At 52.2% G+C, this 17,461-nt stretch overlaps 3 protein-coding genes across 3 annotated transcripts; 2 read left to right on the top strand and 1 right to left on the bottom strand.

Annotated features, from left to right (window-relative positions):
• Positions 1–223: 223 nt before the first annotated feature.
• LOC123086397 (probable auxin efflux carrier component 1b) lies at positions 224–3,197 on the top strand. Its single transcript, XM_044508159.1, has 6 exons — positions 224–1,437; positions 1,540–1,825; positions 1,934–2,019; positions 2,100–2,257; positions 2,346–2,422; positions 2,911–3,197. Exons 1-6 carry the CDS (start codon positions 405–407, stop codon positions 2,975–2,977), a joined length of 1,707 nt encoding a protein of 568 aa, XP_044364094.1. The 5' UTR covers positions 224–404; the 3' UTR covers positions 2,978–3,197.
• Positions 3,198–7,653: 4,456 nt separating this feature from the next.
• Positions 7,654–14,070, top strand: LOC123086396 (uncharacterized). The gene is made up of 4 exons (XM_044508157.1): positions 7,654–7,699; positions 12,869–12,945; positions 13,417–13,492; positions 13,794–14,070. The coding sequence occupies exons 1-3, from the start codon at positions 7,654–7,656 to the stop codon at positions 13,480–13,482; spliced, it is 189 nt and encodes a 62-aa protein (XP_044364092.1). The 3' UTR covers positions 13,483–13,492; positions 13,794–14,070.
• LOC123086394 (calcium-dependent protein kinase 25) lies at positions 13,973–17,308 on the bottom strand. The gene is made up of 6 exons (XM_044508155.1): positions 15,706–17,308; positions 15,501–15,616; positions 15,224–15,391; positions 15,002–15,129; positions 14,805–14,904; positions 13,973–14,624 (listed from the first exon to the last, which is right to left on the bottom strand). The coding sequence occupies exons 1-6, from the start codon at positions 16,685–16,687 to the stop codon at positions 14,520–14,522; spliced, it is 1,599 nt and encodes a 532-aa protein (XP_044364090.1). The 5' UTR covers positions 16,688–17,308; the 3' UTR covers positions 13,973–14,519.
• Positions 17,309–17,461: the final 153 nt, after the last annotated feature.

Genomic DNA, 17,461 nt, shown 5'->3' with positions numbered 1-17,461 from the left:
TCCTTTACGCCGTCTCCGTTCCTCCCCTATTCCTACTTCCTAGTCCTACACCTGCACCCACCTGCTCCTCTCTCTCTCTCTCTCTCTCTCGGACCAGGAAACGCACTGCTCCCTCTACGTCCTCGCCTACACCCCACAGTGATCACACCACGCCATGCTACCCCCCCCCCTCCCTGCCGCAGCTGCTTTTTGTGCCCCTCCCCTGCGCCGCTTGCCTCTTCCGTGTCTCGCTCCCCTCCCCTCCCCTCGCCCCGCTCTTTAATTTCCAGCGCCCCCGTCTTCGTCTTCTTCACCAAGCCTGCTCTGCCCTCCCCCCTTGTCTTTTTTTACTTGAACCGTCCCCCTCCGCTTGACCCACCTGCCTTGACCACGCACCGTTTCTTGGCTCCGCATTGCGCGCGGCCATGATCACCGCGGCGGATCTCTACCACGTGCTCACGGCCGTCGTGCCGCTCTACGTCGCCATGACGCTCGCCTACGGCTCCGTGCGCTGGTGGCGCATCTTCACGCCCGACCAGTGCTCCGGGATCAACCGCTTCGTCGCGCTCTTCGCCGTCCCGCTCCTCTCCTTCCACTTCATCTCCTCCAACGACCCCTTCGCCATGAACCTCCGCTTCCTCGCCGCCGACACGCTCCAGAAGCTCGCCGTCCTCGCGCTCCTCGTCCTCTGGTGCCGCCTCCGCAACGGCTCCCTCGACTGGCTCATCACCCTCTTCTCCCTCTCCACGCTCCCCAACACGCTCGTCATGGGCATCCCGCTGCTCCGGGGCATGTACGGCCCCGCCAGCGCCGGCACCCTCATGGTGCAGATCGTTGTGCTCCAGTGCATCATCTGGTACACCCTCATGCTCTTCCTCTTCGAGTACCGCGGCGCCAAGATGCTCGTCATGGAGCAGTTCCCCGACACCGCCGCCGACATCGTCTCCTTCCGCGTCGACTCCGACGTCGTCTCCCTGGCCGCCGGCGGCGGCGCCGATCTGCAGGCGGAGGCCGAGGTCGGGGAGGACGGCAGGATGCGGGTCACCGTGCGCAAGTCCACCAGCTCGCGCTCCGAGGCCGCCTGCTCCCACTCGCACTCACACTCCCACTCGCAGTCCATGCAGCCGCGCGTCTCCAACCTCTCCGGCGTCGAGATATACTCGCTGCAGTCGTCCAGGAACCCCACGCCGAGGGGCTCCAGCTTCAACCACGCCGAGTTCTTCAACATCGTCGGCGGCGCCAAGGGGGACGAGGAGAAGGGCTCCGCCGGCGCTGGCGCTGGCAACGGCACGGGCGGCCACTCGCCTCAGCCGCTGCCGCAGGCATTGGCCGGGAAGCGCAAGGACCTGCACATGTTCGTCTGGAGCTCCAGCGCCTCGCCGGTCTCTGAGCGCGCTGCAGGCGGCGCCATGCATGTCTTCGGCGGTGGCGCCGACCACGGCGACGTCCTCGCCAAAGGTAGCTTCTTCTCTCTCCTTTCATATAGAGGTTACTACTAGCAGTTTGTTTGTTTTCGGCCGTCCGATCGACGAACCAACGGTCTGGATCGTATGGTTTCAGGTGCCCAGGCCTACGACGAGTACGGCCGCGGCGGCGGCGACGACTTCAGCTTCAGGAACAAGAACGGCGGCGTGGCGAACGTGGACGGCCCGACGCTGGCCAAGCTGGGGTCCAACTCGACCGCGCAGCTGCACCCCAAGGACGACGGCGAGGAGAGGGCCGCCGCGATGCCGCCGGCGAGCGTGATGACGAGGCTCATCCTGATCATGGTGTGGAGGAAGCTGATCAGGAACCCGAACACCTACTCCAGCCTCATCGGCGTCGTCTGGTCCCTCGTCTCCTACAGGTAGTTAATCTCACCGTTGGTTCTGAACAAAAACATTTTGTTTGTTCATCAGTCACTCCACATTTGATCTGCTGATTGATCTTGTGAACTGCATTGCGGCAACTTCAGGTGGGGGATCGAGATGCCGGCGATCATCGCCAAGTCGATTTCGATCCTGTCGGATGCAGGGCTTGGGATGGCCATGTTCAGCCTAGGTTTGCACAGCTCTGACTCCTCACTTTTCCTGTAAAACTGTTGCACAAACCCAGCCGTGCTCATGTTTTGTGCAATGCAGGGTTGTTCATGGCGTTGCAGCCCCGGATCATCGCCTGCGGGAACAAGCTGGCGGCCTACGCGATGGCTGTGAGGTTCCTGGTGGGTCCGGCGATGATGGCCGCCGCCTCTCTGGCTGTTGGGTTGCGCGGGGTTCTTCTGCACATCGCCATTGTTCAGGTAGTACATTACATCCCGGTTGAGGATCTTGTTTTGGAACTCAGCTAGAGAAAATGTAGTGACCATATGAATTGAATTTGCATCGCAGGCTGCTCTGCCACAAGGAATCGTGCCCTTCGTGTTCGCCAAGGAGTACAACGTCCACCCCAACATTCTCAGCACGGCGTATGATATCTTAACACACCTCTAGCATCTTTCTTGCTGTGCTACTGTTATCAATTTTAGAAAGGAAAGCTTTCAAAAACCATTCCCATCTTTTCTCTTGTTGTAACTGGAGAGCATCATAAACTCAAGTCAGAGAAAACACAACCTTGTAGCTTTTCATGATTCCTATCCTACTCATCATCATCATCATCGTGCAACATCGATTTGATTCCCTTGGAATTTGACATGTTGCTGCGTCTACTTTATATCATAACATTGATTCATTGAGATGGTGGTATACTACGAAATTGCTGTGCAGACGAAACTGCACACACGATGTGTAGCCGACAGTTAAATCCAACCGTAGAACAGTGCTGCTGCTGTGCATCACATGGCTTGAATTTAGCATCGTCCACAAATCGTCTGCGTGGCATCGTGTGTATAGCAGCGTTCGGTATACTATGATCTTTTGATTCCTGACATGATGATGAAACTATGCTTTGATGCAGCGTGATCTTCGGGATGCTCATCGCCCTCCCCATCACACTGGTCTACTACATACTGCTGGGCCTCTGAACTATCAGCTCAGCTCAGCTCAGCTCAGCTCAACCGGGGTGCCACTGACAGCAGCATCGTCACTCAGCACCAGTGCTCTAGCAGTAGCAGTAGCAGTACCGTTTCCTTTTGCTTGCTTGGTTGATCCCAGATTAGAATGGACTACTACTAAAACGTAGGTGATTTTAGATTTTAGGTTGGGGATGGAAGCGTTAGAACTCTGATGGAAGGAGTCGGTTTAGCAGAGATAGTAGAAAGCGGATTAGCGCCAACTAACGTCAAGTCTGGCTAATTTGTGAGGCATCGATCACATCTATCATTGAGATTTGTAACTCTTTCGTTTCATTCATCTATCGTGTGGAATTTCCTTCAATGTCATGTGAAATTCATTGCATGTCTTTTATACTTGAAGTGTTTTGTTTTCCCTTGGAACGGAACGGTCGTGAAGTAAAACGTGCATGTTTTATTGTTTTCTTTAGGGGAACAAAGGTGCATAGCTTTTCTAGTCCTTTTTTTCCAAGTGAACTGTGGCCTTTTGTTCTCTTCCGGACGGTGTGGTGGTACAAAACATTGACCCGGAGCATGGAAAGGGGACACGGTGGTGTGACCAGCCAGTGCATCCATGCTCGAGCGGAAATCAATGGGTGAGAAGAGAAGGGGATGATGGTGTCGCGAGTCGGACAAAAAGCGTTGGCTTTCTCTTGAGTTTAGTTTAGGCATGCGCAATCGAAGCAAGCCGCGGCCCTAGTGAAATGGAAATGATGCTCCATTCCACCCAGTGGTATATCCTGGGCCTTTCTTTTTCAACTTAGAAAAGGGCAGATAAGAATTTTAACAACTACTCCCTCCGTTCCTAAATACTTGTCTTTCTAGGCATTTCAACAAGTGACTACATACGGAGCAAAATAAGTGAATCTACACTCTAAAATATGTCTACATACATCCGTATGTAGTAGTCATTTGAAATGTCTAGAAAGACAAATATTTAGAAACGGAGGGAGTACTTATTTCTTGTATGATCTTTTTAACAACAACTCCCTCGGTTCCTAAATATATGACGTTTGGGGAGTTCAATTTGCACTCCCCAACGTTACGAATGAAGGTAGTAGTATTAATCGGGCTACCGCAAAGGATTTTTTTTCTTTTTGCGAGGGTACCGTAGAGGATCCTAACCCGTATTAACCATACAAATTCACAACTAGTTTTCTTCTTTTTACTGTCATTTGGATACTTTTGACAGATCTTGTTGAACTTCTGATTGCTATTTCACTACTACGTAACACATGCCCAACGGAATGACATTTTGTTTCTCAACTTCTTTGGTAACTGAAATTCATGTTTTTTTTTCTTCTTGAAATTGCACAAAACTCATCAAACATTTCAAGGACTTTTGGCAAAATTCAAAATCTGGCATTTTAAAAGAATTTTGCAAAAACCATGTTGACTTTTGGAACAAGCTCAAGACCAAGCTACTAATTACAAGGGCACCTCACCATCATGCCAGACGACTTTCTAAATCTGTGTGGCTTAAAATTGCTTACATATATTAGTCCGAGCTATCTTTTAAAGGTGTGTCTAGGGCACATCTAGATGTGCTTTAGTTATTGCACATCTAAGTGAGTGAATCAAGCATAAAGAGAAAAAGAAAAAAAAAGAAAATATTCACACGAATCTCAATGTACGATCAATGACATATGACTTAGATGTGCAATACTTATGGCACATCTAGATGTGCTTTAGCAAAACTGATCTTTTTTTAAATTGTGCAAAGCTTTTGGTCGTGATCCCAATATCTCGCTCCCTAATTAAAATTGTGAGCTTGATGAAATTCGCTGGGAAGTTAGCAAACGAAGCGCTAGGTGCCATCCCACTTCCAATATGGTCCATTCGTTCAATACCCGACGTTTGACGAATGAAGCTTTTAGATTTTTCACCGATTGGGAGCTTTCACTAGAAAACGTTGCCACCAATTTTTTTCCCCAACTAACCGGCATCATGTTTTTATAGTAGTTCTAGTGCTTCAACTCCCAAAACAGGTTTGCAAGGGCATTGCAAATACAAATTCGCGCTATTGGTGGGGCGGTCTTGATCACCATCAACAAAAGATGCATTGGTTCGCATGGCGTAAGATGTGTGCGCTTAAGTAGATGGGAGGAATGGATTTTCAGGATATGCTCAACTTTAACAAAGCCCTCTTGGTGAAACTATGTTGAAAATGGTCAATCTCTTTGTGGCATGAGTTATTCATATGCTTGACAGAGTATTTGGACAAACATTCAAACTTTCAAACAGGGTTGCATTAGGAGAGTGGGAACCGTGTCAAATGATATGGGAAGCGTTGAACCCTTTGTCCCAGGCCGCATTAATATATATTGAGCAAAAGCCTTGGCATACAAGAAGGAGAGATCGATCGTGAGATCGTTACAAAGAGGGATACGAGAGAAGCAGAGATAGAGAGAGGTTAAAGGTTAAACATGTTTCCTAACCCTATACAATTTATTCTAACAAATCGGAGCTAGCATTCTTATTTGGGATGACCCTTGGATTCCATCTAGTAAAAGTTGTAATGTAAGAGGTGCAAGAACCCTGAGTATGGTACATGAGTTGACTGACCCACATATGGACTGGTAGGACGAGGAACTGATCCATGACAACTTCTCGGAAGTGGATGTGAACATAATCCTTCAAACCCACTACCTAGCGGTGAGATGAATGACTCCGTGGCATGACATTACACCTATTCAAATACATTCTCAGCCCGATCGCCATATCACCTCAAATGAGATTCCCAGCCTGGTGAAAAATCAGACGTTTTTTCCGGTCAAAGTGGATCTGTTGTGAACCTTATGTGGAAGAAACTATGGAAACTGAAATTCTGGCTACAATCAAAAATTGTGTGATGCGTCATGCATGAAGCCATTCTATGTAGAAAGATCCAAAACAATGGCCATATTAAAGTCTCCCCAACATGAGATGTTTGTGGGAAGGGAAGATATCTGCCATGCTTTTGTTTGAATGCCCAAGAACAAAGAACACACAAAAGGGAGTGGGCATTCACAGAAAAATAGACAAGGCACTGCTCTATGACAAGGCCGGATCGAGTATGTTGGAGGAATTCATTTTTTGATAAGGCGCCATATTTGTTTATGGAGCAACCCTGAATTATGCTTGTGTTGGGTGCATTGTAGCAGTTCTAACAGAAGAAACTTGTTGGGTGGGAACGCCAGCGGGTATGGTAAAACTAAATGTGGATGCTTCTTCTCGCATGGAGATAGTTCTGGTCATTCCTGGTGAAGGGACCGGGGGGTTGTCGCGGCAAATAATTACGGGTTCCCACAACTGATGCCTCAGTGGTTGAGGCCATGTTGTTGAAGACGGGCCTAAACCTGTGTATTCAACATCCGATGGTGCACTCTGATCGTCTAGAGCTTATTGACATGATGAACCATGGTTCAAGATTACCAACCTCCGCGACAGGTATTATTGACAATGATTTGGTTTCCATGGATAATTTCATCGAGTCATTTTTGAGCAATGTCCTTGTTATACCAACCATGTAGCTCATGAACTAGCTAGCTTGGTAAGGGTTCATCCCCCGAATCTGTGAAAGGAGAACCCACCCGATTCTATTTTAGCTTTGGCCATTGATGATGTATGTCTTCTTGATTTGAAATAAAACTAGCCATAAAGAAATTGCTAAAGAAAAAAAATATCAAGTTACATAGTAGATGAAAAATCAATCAGATGATAGATCCCTTCCGCGAACAAATGTTCCCTCGGAGAGGCTCATTTGAGTAAACGAAGCCACCAGAGAGCGTTCCCTCAAAAAACATGCCTAGAGAACATTCATGCCTGGCAACAATAGAGATATATTTGTCATGCTATAATAGAGAGATTTGTTATGCTAAAAAGAAAAAATTGCCATGCTATAGCAGTTTCTTTTATCATAATATAGTAAATAAATCGCCATGCGTTTCAAGGGATTGCCATGCTGTAGCGAAGACGATTGGCATTGCTAAGTAAAAGAGAAAGATACCCACATTTCCAAGAATTGCCATGCTACACAGAAAATTTGCAATGCTACGTCATAAGTAAGCACGTTCATTTTTCTCTAAAAAAAGTAAGCACATTCACCAGGAACGATGTATTATGCGATTAAATACTCCCTCCGTTCGAAATTACTTGTCTCGAAAATGGATGTATCTAGAACTAAAATATGTCTAGATACATCCATTTCTGTGACAAGTAAATCCAAACGGAGGGAGTACATGTGTAAGGGTTCATGACAACGCCCTCGCAAAAAAAAAGGGTTCATGACAACGAATATGTGCCGCAAAAATTTATAGTGTCTCCGCTTTGAGATTTGTGCATGTGATGCATCAGAGAGCGTTTTTAAAAAAAACCATTCACACAAGACAAGACATTCCCTCATTAACATTTTCGAACATATATCTTTCTTTCCTCTGGAATAAAGAAAATATATTTCCCCTAAAAAAGACAAGAAAATATATCTTTCTGTCGAAAGATATTATCGGACCGGTGACTGGTCAAAGATCAAATGGTTTGGTTCGGTTTATACGATTCGGCCCCACCTGTAAGCGCTGCCTCCTCTTCTCGCGTCGCATCGCATCGGCTAGTGGCAGCGGAGAGCTCTCCCCTGAACGGAACGGCGGCGAGAAGGGACGGGCGGAGGAGAGATGCCGCACCGCGCACGGCCGATGACGGGGCTGCTGGTGTTCATGGGCGTCTGTAGAAGGACAAGTTATGGCTGTGTAATCGCGATATATTGATCGGTGCACCAGGCACGTATATATAAGTACAGAGGTGGGCCACAACCTCAACTATACAAGGAAAACAGGAGGTGGGCCCTACACACACATATACACGTACACAATATACTCAACACCCCCCCGCAGTCGAAGCGGCGCCAGTGACGCAGAGACTGGAACGAAACTCCTCAAAGGTGGAAGTCGGCAATCCCTTCGTCATCACATCAGCGAACTGCTGAGCAGTCGGCACATGGAGAACCCGCATGCGTCCAAGAGCCACCTGCTCGCGCACAAAGTGAATGTCCAGCTCGATGTGTTTCGTCCGGCGATGATGAACGGGGTTGGCGGAGAGGTACACCGCAGAGACGTTGTCGCAGTAGACAACCGTAGCCTGGGAGACATCGTGATGTAGCTCCTGAAGTAACTGTCGAAGCCAGGTGCACTCGGCGACAGCGTTGGCCACAGCTCGGTACTCAGCCTCCGCGCTAGAGCGCGAAACCGTGGGTTGTCGCTTGGACGACCACGAGACGAGGGAAGGACCGAGGTAGACGCAGTAGCCAGAGGTGGACCGACGAGTGTCGGGGCAGCCGGCCCAGTCTGCATCGGAGTAAGCCACCATCTCCAGAGAAGTGGACGCCGTGAGTGTCAACCCAAGGGACATCGTGCCGCGGATGTAGCGAAGTATCCGCTTCACGAGAGTCCAGTGAGAGTCACGAGGGGCGTGCATGTGGAGACACACCTGCTGGACAGCATACTGAAGATCCGGTCTGGTGAGAGTCAAGTACTGTAGGGCGCCGACAATAGACCGGTAGAACGGAGCATCCGACGCAGGCGAACCCGCAAGAGCAGAAACCTTGGCCTTCGTGTCAACAGGAGTAGCAACCGGATGGCAGTTGAGCATGCCAGCGCGCTCAAGAAGCTCATGGGCATACTTCTGTTGATGAAGAAAGAAACCGTCCGGACGGCGAACGACCTCAATGCCAAGGAAATAATGGAGAGCACCCAGGTCCTTGATAGCGAACTCGTCACGCAGCCGGAGAGTAATCTGCTGAAGAACGGCTGTGGAGGAGGCTGTCAGGATGATGTCGTCGACGTAAAGCAGCAAATATGCAGTCGTGTCACCGTGGCGATAGACAAATAGTGAGGCATCCGAGCGAGTGACGCTGAAGCCCAGTGTCTGAAGAAACCCGGCGATCCGCTGGTACCAGGCGCGGGGTGCCTGCTTGAGCCCGTAAAGAGAGCGCGACAGCAGGCACACATGGCCGGGGAATGAGGCGTCGACGAAACCGGTGGGTTGCTCACAAAACACCTGCTCCTCAAGATGGCCGTGGAGGAAGGCGTTGGAGACATCCATCTGGTGAACGGGCCAGCCGCGAGAAACAGCGAGCTGGAGGACAATGCGGATCGTGCCCGGTTTGACAACCGGGGCGAACGTCTCCGTGAAATCAACTCCAGCGCGCTGGCGAAAACCGCGGACCACCCAGCGAGCCTTGTAGCGCTCAAGTGAACCATCTGAGCGGGTCTTATGACGGAAGACCCACTTGCCGGTGATGACGTTGGCGCGAGGAGGCCGGGGAACCAAAGTCCAGGTGCGGTTCCGTTGGAGAGCGTCGAACTCTTCCTGCATCGCCGCAAGCCAGTGAGGATCACGGAGGGCGGCGCGGGCGGACGCAGGAATGGGTGACGGCTCCGCGGCAGAGGCGGCGAGGACTTACTCGTCACGCGAGTAGCGGAGGCTCGGGCAGTGAATGCCGGCGCGAGCACGGGTGACAGGACGGACGGGGCCACCGGTGCCGGCGAGGCGGCCGGCGAGGTGGCCGGCGAAGAGGCCGGCGTCACAGCCGGCGTCGCGGCCGGCGTCATAGCCGGCGTCGCGGCCGGCGTCGCGGCCGGCGATAGAGCCGGCGAGGCGGCTGGCGACGGGGCCGACGAGGCGGCTGGCGACGAGGCCGGCGAGGCGGCCGGCGAGGCGGCCGGCGGCGAGGCCGTCGAGGCGACCGGCGAGGTGGCCGGCGTCGGGGCGGCGGAGGAGGCGCCCGACCCCGCGGCGCCCGAGTTAGGGGCGGCGGGTGAAGGCGGGGCGCCGGCCGCAACGGCAGGGCCGGCCGTGGAGGGCGCCGGCAGTAGGGCCCGTGGACCGCCAAAGCCCGGAGGCGGTCCACGAACCAGGCGTGCTCGTCCACCTGACGAGGTCGTCGATGGGCCGGCCGGTGACGAGACGAGGAGGGGTGCCTGCTGCTGAAACGGGAAGACCATCTCATCAAAGTAAACGTGTCGGGAGGTGAAAACACGGTGAGAGACTGGATCGTAGCAGCGGTAGCCCTTAGTGTTAGGTGGGTAGCCGAGAAAGATGCAGGCGACGGAGCGGGGTGCGAGCTTATGAGGCGCAGTGGCAGCGATGCTAGGGTAGCACAGGCAGCCGAAAATGCGAAGCCCTTCATAAGAGGGGGGTGCACCGAAGAGAAGGTGGTGAGGTGTAAAGTTCCCGCGAGTACGACATGGACGGATGTTTATGAGGAGGGAAGCGGTGGCTAGAGCGTCAGGCCAAAAGCGCGGAGGCACATTGGCGTGAAAGAGAAGAGTCCGAACGCAGTCATTAAGAGTGCGAAGGATGCGCTCAGCACGACCGTTTTGCTGCGAGGTGTACGGGCAAGTGAGACGAAAAATCGTGCCATGTGTGGCGAGAAGATCGCGGACATCGGTGTTGTCAAATTCCTTCCCGTTGTCTGTCTGCAACGCAAGAATGGGCCGGCCAAACTGCGTGCGGACATAAGAGTAGAAGCCGACAAGAGTGGAGATAACGTCCGACTTGCGGCGCAACGGGAAGGTCCACACATAATGCGAAAAATCATCAAGGATGACAAGGTAATAAAGAAAGCCCGTATTACTTGCAACAGGAGATGTCCAAACATCACTATGAATCAACTCAAACGGGTACGATGCAACAAAGGAAGAAGCCCTAAACGGAAGACGAGCATGTTTGCCAAGACGGCATGCATGACACGAGTGATCCTCGTTCTTATTACACGTGAAAGAAAAACTCCGAAGTATGTGGCGAAGGGTGGCATGATTAGGATGACCCAAGCGAGCGTGCCAGAGATCCACTCCGGTGGCGAGAGCGACAGGGGCGGCGGAAGTGGTGGAGGCGGCGGAGTGAACCGGGTAGAGCTCGTCGGGGCTGTCACATCGGTGGAGCACCATCCGCGTGCGAGCGTCCTTAACAGAAAAACCACAGTCGTCAAATTCAACGGTCACCGGATTTTCACGTGTAAGAGAACGAACGGAAACGAGATTTTTGATAAGATCAGGAGAAACAAGAATATTAGACATGGATATAGGGGTGGAGTTAGACGGAAAATATGTATGTCCAATATGGGTGATAGGAAGAGAAGAACCATCACCGACGGTGATGCGGTTGGAGGTGTGGACAGGGTGGGCAGTATGGAGGTTACCGGGGTACGCCGCCATATGAGCGGTGGCGCCACTGTCCATGTACCAATCGCCGCCGCCGGTGTAGCTAGACGGGGAAGGGGCGGTGTGGAGAGCCGCCAGGAGAGCCGGGTCCCATGGTGCCGGCGGAAGAGACGGCGCAGACGTCAGGGGCAGCAGCGGCGGCCCGCCTGGCGGCGGCTGCTGCCCGTAGGGTGCCGCATAGGGCTGCGGCGCGGCGTAATACGCCTGGTGTGACGGAGGCCGAGTGCCGAGAAGACCCGGAGTAGGAGCCCGTGGAACCGGCATAGAATAGGCGTGGACGACGCCGGTCCACGAGTTCTGACCGGCGTACCACGGGGCCGCCGGCGGAGGAGCCGGCTGCTGCTGGCGTGGCGTTCCTCCCTGAGCCCTGCCGTCGCCTCCCTGCTTGCGGCCACCCCGGCAACCGCCGCGACGGCCTCCCCCATTGCCCGCCGGCTGGGGCGGCGGAAAGGGGGCGGGTGGGGCGGGCGGGAAGCCCGGCAGGAAGGCGGGCGCCGCCTGCGGGGGCGGCGTCGGGCGAGACGGTGATGGGGCCGAACCCCCACGTGTGCCGGCAACGAGGGCGGTGTGGGTGGCGCGCGTCCTGGCCGCCCGCATCCGGCGTTCCTCCAGCTTGAGGTACGCGACCACTTTGCCAAAGGTGGGCTCCGGGATGAGGGTGAGGTTGGAGGCGGCGTTCCCGAAGTCCTCGTTGAGGCCGCCGGAGAGGATGCTGATGAGGAGCTCGTCGCCGATCTTCTCCCCCAGATCACGGAGCTCATCGGCGAGCTTCTTGAGACGCATGCAAAAATCATCGATGGACGAGTCAAGTTGCTGGCACCCATAAAACTCACCATAGAGGAGGACCTTGCGCTGCAGCTGATTGTCGGTGAAGAGGCCATTGAGCTTGGTCCAGACCGCATGGGCGTCGTCCTCGTCGTTCACCACGGTGTGGAAGATGTCGCTGGAGATGGTGAGGTAGAACCAGCGAATGATGGTGGCGTCGAGGATCATCCACTCCTCGTCATGGATCATGAGCGCGGAGTCCACGGTGCCGTCCACGTGGCCGTGAAGGAGGTACTCACGGAACACGAGCGAAAAGTACCGCTTCCACGCGGAGTAGGAGGCGGTGGTGTGGTCAAGCTTGACCGGGACGCGCTCATGGATGTTGAGGTCGCGGACGAGGGTGACGTCGGGACCGGCGAACGGGTTGGAGACTGTAGAGGAGGAGGAGCTCATGATGGCGGCGGTGATCGGGTTGGGGCGCGGCGCGAGTTACAGAGAGGGAGAGGGAGCGGCGCGGGTTGGGAGGGGGGGTGGGGATGGGAGAGAGGGAGGGAGCGGAAGCGGTGCGGCGGCGGCGGCGGCCTCGGGACAGGAGGCGGCGGCGGCGGCGGGCGGGGCGGGCGGGTGAAGGCGGCGGTGACCAGGGGCGGCGGCGGCGGCCTAGGGGAGGGCGGCGTCGGCGGCGGCTGGTGACGGCGGCGTGAGGCGGCGGCGGCTAGGGTTAGGATCTTGCTGCGATAGATACCATGTAGAAGGACAAGTTATGGCTGTGTAATCGCGATATATTGATCGGTGCACCAGGCACGTATATATAAGTACAGAGGTGGGCAACAACCTCAACTATACAAGGAAAACAGGAGGTGGGCCCTACACACACATATACACGTACACAATATACTCAACAGCGTCAACCTCGTCCTCCTCAGCACCATCACCCCCGTCTACGACTTCGTCTGCTTCCACCCCTACTGGGACCGCAGGGTACGGTACCCCCACCCTCTCCCCGCTCCTTCTTCTCCGACTGTATGCGGAAATGCCTGTGATCGTCGTTGGTTGAGACATATCCACTGCAAACTTCAATCACCGTGTAATTCCTAGCTAGAACGAGTGCCTGTTTGGTTGGAGTCTTGTTCTAGATTTGCCCCTGCGCATCTGCACATCAGCTGTTTGTGGAAATGCCTGGGAGCGGTTCGATAGATAAGTTGTTTGGACTGGATGTGCTGTTGGACCAAAGCGATTACGCCTTGAGGAGTGCCTTGCCCAGTTGAATTGCGCCACTTAATGTCGTTCTGTAAATTCTTCCAGGGAAACTACATCTGCACTGCACATGTTCCATGATAGACCCATCCTTGCTTCCCAACAACTTGCAATGAGAGTACTAGGATCTTGATTTATTGGATACAATTTTCAATTTCGTGTGTGTAATGTGTAATTTCTTGTCCAAATTTGCAGAGAGAACGCCGTCAAAGGGAACGTGAAGCACTGCAAGGCAATGGTTCTCTAGAAACTGCAAAATAAACTCTACTAGGTAAATACATGCTTCCACACTTTAAAAAAAATGAAAAAAAATGCTTTTCCCCTTTCATGCATCTCCTTGTACTCATAGTATGGCATCATAGAACGATTTCCGGTGAATTAACTAGACTTTAACTACACCACTGATATTCGGCGAATAAATGGATTTTCTCGAGGTGAGAAGCGCTCATTCCTCGCAAACCATTTGGTGGCAGGAACCTGGGAGATTCCGCTGATGCATCCCATAGCAAATTGTCCAATAAGTAGCGACCTCACTTTCCATTGACACAATATTTTTCTTTTCATTTGCGCAGGTATCTGCTTACATTATTAGCTTATCACATCCTGGATTGTTCATTTACTTGGGATGGAGTAAGTTTGATGAAGTTGCGACCAGGCTTTTCAGTGTCGGTGGGTCATTAGATCTTGTTTCGTGATGCTCCTGCAATGCATCAATTCTCTGTAATGACAAACCAAGGAACACCAGACGCAGTGAAATAATTTCTTTAAACTACACTGTTATGAATCTTTTGTCAACTTATTGTATTCATCTGGTGTAACATAAGCAAATGAAATCATCTATTTAGTTCAGACCTGTTGTAATACAAGTAAATCAATTCATCTGGCCTCACTATATACCATATGTAGTCTTGAAATTGTTGGTGAAGACCAATCATATCTTCATTCATCTAGTCCTCTATGTTTCTTCTCCATCAACCACATCAGCAGAGGCTTGCACCCTCATGAATGCACCGATGACCTCTAGGGCTTGCGCACCACCAACATCTTATGTAAGTGTGTAAGTGTACAAGATGACAAAAATGTGCAGGTGGGAGACAACTCCATCTTTCTTCCCCAAATTCATGGGTATGTATGTGGATTCCAATCCAAGTGGTACTCCTCAGCAACTAGTAAGTAGATTGTACAAATCTGTCCACGATTTTGAGCTCATGCTGAGAAGCATCTGGAAAGAGGGTTCCATTATGCACTCTGCACTGGTGGTGACTGCACATCTCCTTGTTTGAGCTAAAATGCCTGTTTCACTCTAGAACTAGATCTCTCCTCTTCTTTGGGTTCGTTGGCTCGGTGCTGCCTGCTCCTTTCTTCATCATCGCCACGAATTCTGAATAATCTATCCTCCCATCCTATATGTGCAAAAGTATCTTTAGTTTCTTTGGATGCAATAAAATAAATTAATCATTGTCAACTGAGTAAACTGGCTATCAATTTGATTTTATCAGGTCCTATTTTTTGTGTGCAATTTAACTTCCGTGCATCAGATTGCGTATGTGTAATGCATACTCAATTTATACTTGCTATCTTACATTGTCAGTGTCAGCCTCTGAGATGATCTCCTTGATCTCTTTGGCATCATACATTCCCTTCTCCTTCAAGGCTTGCTCGAGCTCATCTCTTGTTATGTACCTGCAAGATTTTTGAGATAAAACATAAGTTGTAGTAAAATGCTATCTAAACTACAGAATTCAGCTACCTAGTCTGTTGATTTTGTTGTTCAGCTTACCCACTGTTATCCTTGTCGAAGAACTGGAATGCTGTGTATAGGTGCTCCTCTCTATGCATCTTGTTCATGTGAACTGTCGCGGTGACGAACTCCTCGTAGTCAATCAATCCATTGCCATCTGCATCAGCCTGGAGAAATTTGAAGTACAGATGAATTTTGATGAAAAACCTGTCCTGCAATGGAACCGTGTTATCGATAGCTCGCTGAAGAGTGAAGACTCACTGCTTCCATGAGTTGCTCAATTTCATTGTCTGACAGCTTTGTGCCCTGCTTTGCTAGCCCGTTCTTGAGCTCTTCGAGCGTGATTGTGCCGCTGTTATCTTTGTCGATGTTCTTGAACATCTCCTTGAGCCCCCTGATCTCCTCTTCCGACAAGCACCCAGCTATAACCTGAAAGCACACACACCATCAATGTTGAGTGCCTGACAAACTGCAATCTAAGCATTGTTTGTTCAGTTCAACAGCTAGATATGAGGAGAAAAACAAGAGTTCCTCCTACCCTCAGCGCAGCTTTCTTGAACTGGTTCATGGCCCTGAATTGCTTGAGCCTGTTGAGAACGACATTGTCGAGCGGCGTATCGGGTGCGTCTCCGTCTTCTTTGATCCACGGGTGATCTGGCAACTCAAATCCACACAATTTTCAGGCCATAAGCTTCGACACATGAACCATATGACGCATGAATCAGGTTTGGGAGAGTGCTTACTGAGGACTTGGAAGGCCGTGAGCCTCTCCTTGGGGTTGATGTTGAGCATCTTCTTGACAAGATCCTTGGCGCCGGAGGAGATGTTTGGCCATGGATCGCCGTTGAAGTCGACCTGCCCGCGTAGCACGGCGGTGAAGATGGCGTTCTCGTTCTCCGCCCAGAACGGCGGGACGCCGGCGAGAAAGATGTAGAGCATGACGCCGATGCTCCAGATGTCAGCCTCGGGGCCGTAGCGCCGCTTGAGCACCTCCGGCGCGATGTAGTATGCGCTGCCGACGATGTCCCTGAACACCTCGCCTTCCTTGAAGAAGACGGAGAGGCCGAAGTCGGTGGCCTTGAGCGGCGAGTCCTCCCCTTTGCTGAGCAGGAGGAAGTTCTCCGGCTTGAGGTCCCGGTGCATCACCCCCATGCAGTGGCATGTGTGGACGATGCCGACGATGGCCCGGAGCAGCGCGGCGGCGGCCCGCTCCGTGTAGTGGCCCTCGGCGATGATCCGGTCGAAGAGCTCGCCGCCGGCGCAGAGCTCCATGACGAGGTGCACGTTGTGCTTGTCCTCGTAGGCGCCCCGGAGGTCGACGATGTTGGGCTGGCCGGAGAGGTGGTACATGATCTGCACCTCGCGCCGGACGTCCTCCACGTCCTCCTTGTTGGCCAGCTTGCGCTTGGCGATGGTCTTGCACGCCAGCTTCTCGCCGGTGGAGCGGTGCGTGCAGAGGTGGGTCACGCCGAACTGGCCGCGCCCGAGCTCCTTGCCGATGGAGTAGGTGGTGCGCACGTCCTCCATGGCGCGGCCGAGCACCTCGCCCACGGGGGGCGGCGGCTTGCCCGGCTTGGCATTGGCGGCCGGCGGCGCCGCGACGCCGTTGCTGGCGGTCGACGACGATGCAACGGGCTCCACCTTTGGGGCTGCGGGCGGGGGCAGCGGCGGGTCCGAGTTGGCGTCGCCGGCGCGCCCGGCACCCTTGGCGCAGCATTGGCCCATGGCTCTCCGACGGAGACAAAGGCATGCATGGAGAACCGGCCAAAAGAGAGACCAGCATGCAGCATTTTTCGCTTTGTTTGGTTGGAAAGCCTTTGTGCGACAGAGAAAAAGATGGATTTGGAGTTTGGAAGGTGTGGAGGGAATGGCGGCAACGGGCGCCGGACTCCGGATATAGCTTGCTTGCTCCCTTGCTTCCTCACTTGCTCTCTTTTCCGGTCAATGTTTTATAGCCATGGCCGTCAGTTCCTGGTACTCCCCATTTTGATACTAATACAACTCTTCGAGTGTATGTCCATTATTTTCCAAGATAAAGGCACATTATGGAAGTGAGTTCAGATTGCTATTTTTAAAATGTTGCGGTTGCACTTGGGGTGATCATCCTAAAGGTTTACAAATTATACTTCAAAATAAAATATATCGTTCTGCAGGCTTGCAGCCCTCATGCATAGAATTGAAGTCGATTCAACATTTGTCATCTGTGTTACCTACAGCATCCATAAGGTTCCAGGACTCTTCAATCTCTATGCACACACCAATGAAAATTTACCAAAAAGGCAACTAAAACAGCATCTGTTCTGACGATTCAAGATCTCTACATGGTTTACAGAGTAATCCTCCACGCCTCAGATCTCTATCACCTGGAAGCAGCCATACAGAATGTTTCAACCTTGAGAGGCCTCTGAAGCTCCAAATAAGATGGCTGTATTACACAGTGATTATGTTGAGAAATGACTAGAGACACCTGGCCAAAATTTCGCATGAGACAACTTGACT

Source organism: Triticum aestivum, chromosome 4A, assembly GCF_018294505.1.
Source record: "Triticum aestivum cultivar Chinese Spring chromosome 4A, IWGSC CS RefSeq v2.1, whole genome shotgun sequence".
NCBI classification, from domain to species: domain Eukaryota; kingdom Viridiplantae; phylum Streptophyta; class Magnoliopsida; order Poales; family Poaceae; genus Triticum; species Triticum aestivum.
This window is presented reverse-complemented; position numbering and strand designations above follow the sequence as displayed.

Excerpts from the sequence above, each read along its gene's own strand:
- LOC123086397 (XM_044508159.1), top strand. The coding sequence starts at position 405 with ATGATCACCGCGGCGGATCTCTACCACGTGCTCACGGCCGTCGTGCCG. Across the intron at positions 1,438-1,539 it reads CGGCGACGTCCTCGCCAAAG|GTGCCCAGGCCTACGACGAG; the intron begins GTAGCTTCTTCT and ends GTATGGTTTCAG. Across the intron at positions 1,826-1,933 it reads TGGTCCCTCGTCTCCTACAG|GTGGGGGATCGAGATGCCGG; the intron begins GTAGTTAATCTC and ends CGGCAACTTCAG.
- LOC123086396 (XM_044508157.1), top strand. The coding sequence starts at position 7,654 with ATGCCGCACCGCGCACGGCCGATGACGGGGCTGCTGGTGTTCATGG. Across the intron at positions 7,700-12,868 it reads GGGGCTGCTGGTGTTCATGG|GCGTCAACCTCGTCCTCCTC; the intron begins GCGTCTGTAGAA and ends ATATACTCAACA. Across the intron at positions 12,946-13,416 it reads ACCCCTACTGGGACCGCAGG|AGAGAACGCCGTCAAAGGGA; the intron begins GTACGGTACCCC and ends CCAAATTTGCAG.
- LOC123086394 (XM_044508155.1), bottom strand. The coding sequence starts at position 16,687 with ATGGGCCAATGCTGCGCCAAGGGTGCCGGGCGCGCCGGCGACGCCAAC. Across the intron at positions 15,392-15,500 it reads TCAAGAAAGCTGCGCTGAGG|GTTATAGCTGGGTGCTTGTC; the intron begins GTAGGAGGAACT and ends GTGTGCTTTCAG. Across the intron at positions 14,625-14,804 it reads CAGAGGCTGACACTGACAAT|GATGGGAGGATAGATTATTC; the intron begins GTAAGATAGCAA and ends TTGCACATATAG.